The sequence below is a fragment of the Aptenodytes forsteri genome, unplaced genomic scaffold, assembly GCF_000699145.1.
Source record: "Aptenodytes forsteri isolate BGI_AS27 unplaced genomic scaffold, ASM69914v1 Scaffold302, whole genome shotgun sequence".
Classification (NCBI taxonomy): Eukaryota; Metazoa; Chordata; class Aves; order Sphenisciformes; family Spheniscidae; genus Aptenodytes; species Aptenodytes forsteri.
This window is the reverse complement of record NW_008794555.1, coordinates 399,504-402,649: the sequence shown is the minus strand read 5'-3', so window position 1 is coordinate 402,649 and position 3,146 is coordinate 399,504. Positions and strand designations below refer to the sequence as shown.

Sequence of the window (3,146 nt, the reverse complement as noted above, 5' to 3'; positions counted from 1 at the left end):
ACGCCGGGCCACAGCCTCCTCGGGGGGGGGGCAAGGGTGGCGGTGGGTCTGCTTGGGGTGTCTCTCTGGACGGCGCTGATTCTCTCCTCCCTCAGGGGGTGAAACCGGACCCGCTGCAGCACTGGGAGGTGGTTCCCATCGAGGTGTTCGATGTGCGGCAGGTGAAGGCCAGCTTCAAGAAGCTGATGAAGGCCTGCGTGCCCGGCTGCCCCTCCACTGACCCCAGCGTCACCTACTTGCGGTCCCTGGAGGAGTCCGAGTGGCTGTCCCAGGTCAGTTGTCGCACAAAGCCTGGAGGGGCCCTGGTCTGTCCCCATGGTAGGAGTCTTCGCTGTTGGCTGTTGCTCACTGTCATGTGCTCTTGCCTCCTGGCAAAGTGAGAATGGGGGTCCAGGTGCCCTCTCCAGAGCATCGCTGTGGCACGGAGTGGGGGACGCTAAGGGAGCAAGGTTGGTATGAGGAACAAGGATAAAATAGTCCAGAGTATTGCTCTGTGGTGCTGGACATGAGAGCTGCGAGTGTCTGGGGCAGCTGCCGTCTGGGGAAGCAGGGTAGGACCTGCAGAACGCTATCAAGGGGTTGGTACAAGGCAGTGCCTGCAGTAGCCGGGGTGACCCAGGTGGCTGCTGCTCTGCAGGACTGGTCCCACTGCGGAGCTGCTGTGGGACTGGACCCTCTGGCTGCTGGAGGGGGCGAGGGACCCACGGCTCTTGCTCGTGGTGTGGTGGTTCTGCCCCGCTGGCTTTGCTGTTGCAGACAAAGAGTGCTGCATGGTGTCTGAACACGGGGGTCGTGTATTGTGGCCCTGCGTAGCCCCCGTGCTCTGCTTCGTTTGGCTCACCCGCTTCCAGGAGAAAGGGTCACTTAGCACAACGTCCAGCAAATGAGTTTCCTGCACCCTAATAACTCTTGGCCCTTGTGTTGGCAGATCCATAAGATCCTGCAGATTTCGGTGTTGGTAGTGGAGCTCCTGGACACCGGCTCCTCTGTGCTGGTCAGCCTGGAGGACGGCTGGGACATCACCACACAGGTAGGAGCCCTCCAGCTGCTGAACGCGACGGCTGCCCGTGGCCGTCTCCCCACGAGCATCTCGAGCCCCCCTGTCCCTGCAGGTGGTCTCTTTGGTGCAGCTGCTGTCAGACCCCTACTACCGGACGCTGGAGGGCTTCCGCCTGCTCGTGGAGAAGGAGTGGCTCTCCTTCGGGCACCGCTTCAGCCACCGCGGGGCCCAGACCCTGGCTGGCCAGAGCAGCGGTTTTGCCCCCATCTTCCTGCAGTTCCTGGACTGCGTACATCAGGTGAGCTCTGAGCGCGCCGGCTGCCGGCTCTGCACCGGCCGGGTCTCCCCGAGCACCGGGGCTGGTTGGCTCCTTGTGCAGCGGGGAACAGGTCCAGAGCCAGCCTGCAGTTTGTGGGTCCTGGGAGGTCTCACCCGTGCTGCTCCTTGCAGATCCACCTGCAGTTCCCCATGGAGTTCGAGTTCAGCCAGTACTACCTGAAGTTCCTCAGCTACCACTACATTTCCAACCGTTTCCGGACGTTTCTGCTGGACTCTGACTACGAGCGCATCGAGCTGGGTGAGGGCAGCGTGCGGGGCCCACAGCGGATGGCAGCCCAGTGCCTTGCCCCAAATAATGCCCCTTCCCCGCTCTCTTCGCCGCAGGCCTCCTTTACGAGGAGAAGGGTGAGCGGAAGAGCCAGCAGGTCTACAAGTCCATCTGGGATTACATCGACCGGCTGAACAAGAAAGCCCCCGTCTTCTTCAACTACATGTATGCCCCTGAGGATGGGGAGGTGAGAGCTCTGCTTCTGCCCTGGGTCAGGCCATCCCAGCCGAGACCCCACGTGCTGCAGAGGGCTCGGACGGGGCTTTCCAGGGGCACCCCGGGGTCTCCTCGCCCACGTGGAGCCGAGCGAGCAGCCCCTTGTCAGCTGGACTGTGGTGTTTGCCCACCTGAGCGGTTTTGCCCAGCTGCTGCACCGGGGCCCTGGGGAGGGTGCCTGCCGCCTCGGGGGGCACGAGCAGAGTCAGGCCCCTGAGAGCTGTGTCCCTGCAGAGGAGTTGGGGGGATGTAGGTGAGGCTGCAGAGGGCTGGGGCACAGGGGAGATCCCGAGCTGGAGCTGTCAGGGTCTCATTTTGGGCTCTTCACCACCACAAGCTGGGAAAGTCCTTCCTCGGGGAGAGGAAGCGGCAGCTTCTGGCGCGTGGCCTCAGCAGGTCGGCAGCGCAGGGGGCTGCTCTCTGCCAGTGCGGGCAGGCTGCGGCTGAGCTGCTCGGAGCTCTCGTTTGGTCTGGGCCCAGTCTTGGCCAGAGCTGGGAGCAGCTCTGCCTTTCTCTGGCCCAGCATTGCCTTTTCCTGACCAGCCCGCGGCCTTCCAGCTTCAGCTGCCTCTTGTTACCAGTCAGAAAGCATCGCCCTTGGGGAAAACTCATTGTGAAGGGACTGATCTCTTGCCTGGACAGGTTGTCCCAGCAGCATGGCCAGGGACATGTCCTGCCTGGATGCTGCTGCCCTTCCTGACCATAACCCTGCTTCTTCCGCAGGTGCTAAGGCCGTACAGCAACATTTCCAACCTGAAGGTGTGGGACTACTATACGGAGGAGACGCTTTCTGAGGGCCCCTCCTATGACTGGGAGCTGGCGCAGGGGCAGCCGGAGCATGTGGAGGAGGCGGATCGGCAGGACACCAGTGCCCCCCAGACAAAGCGCAAGATCATCTGGCCGTGCTACGACAACCGCAGCCGCGTGGAGCCCGATGCCATCTCCAAACTGCTGGAGGTGAGCGCGGCTGGCGGCAGCATCATCTACGTGTTGCTTCTGGGTTTCGCCCTGGCTCCCCATGGTGTCCCCAGGGGTGGGACACTGCCCCATACACACAGTGGGACAGGGTTGTGGCAGGGTTGGAGTCGGTTGAGCCCCCGGGACAGGGACAATGGTCCCAGGGGTCTTGTCCCCTCCCAGGCTGATGCCTGAATCCCCCTGCAGGAGCTGCACAACCTGGAGATGGAGCTGGGGCAGGTCCCAGAGCGCTGGAAGGACACGTGGGACAAGGTCAAAGCTTCCCAGCGCACCGAGGCGCGGCAGGAGGGCAGCCGGGTAGGTTGGGGGCTGTGTGACGGGTGCCAGTGTCTGGGGGGGGTAAAG

The 3,146-nt window shown here is 63.1% G+C and overlaps 1 protein-coding gene across 1 annotated transcript in view; it reads left to right on the top strand.

The window, feature by feature from the left end:
* The window catches only part of LOC103893349 (myotubularin-related protein 5), a 43,223-nt gene that overhangs the window by 38,955 nt on the left and 1,122 nt on the right, over positions 1-3,146 (top strand). Inside the window, 7 exon segments of the mRNA XM_019470250.1 lie at positions 96-272; positions 929-1,030; positions 1,113-1,298; positions 1,451-1,577; positions 1,664-1,794; positions 2,547-2,780; positions 2,988-3,112. Coding sequence (XP_019325795.1) covers positions 96-272; positions 929-1,030; positions 1,113-1,298; positions 1,451-1,577; positions 1,664-1,794; positions 2,547-2,780; positions 2,988-3,112 — 1,082 coding nt within the window.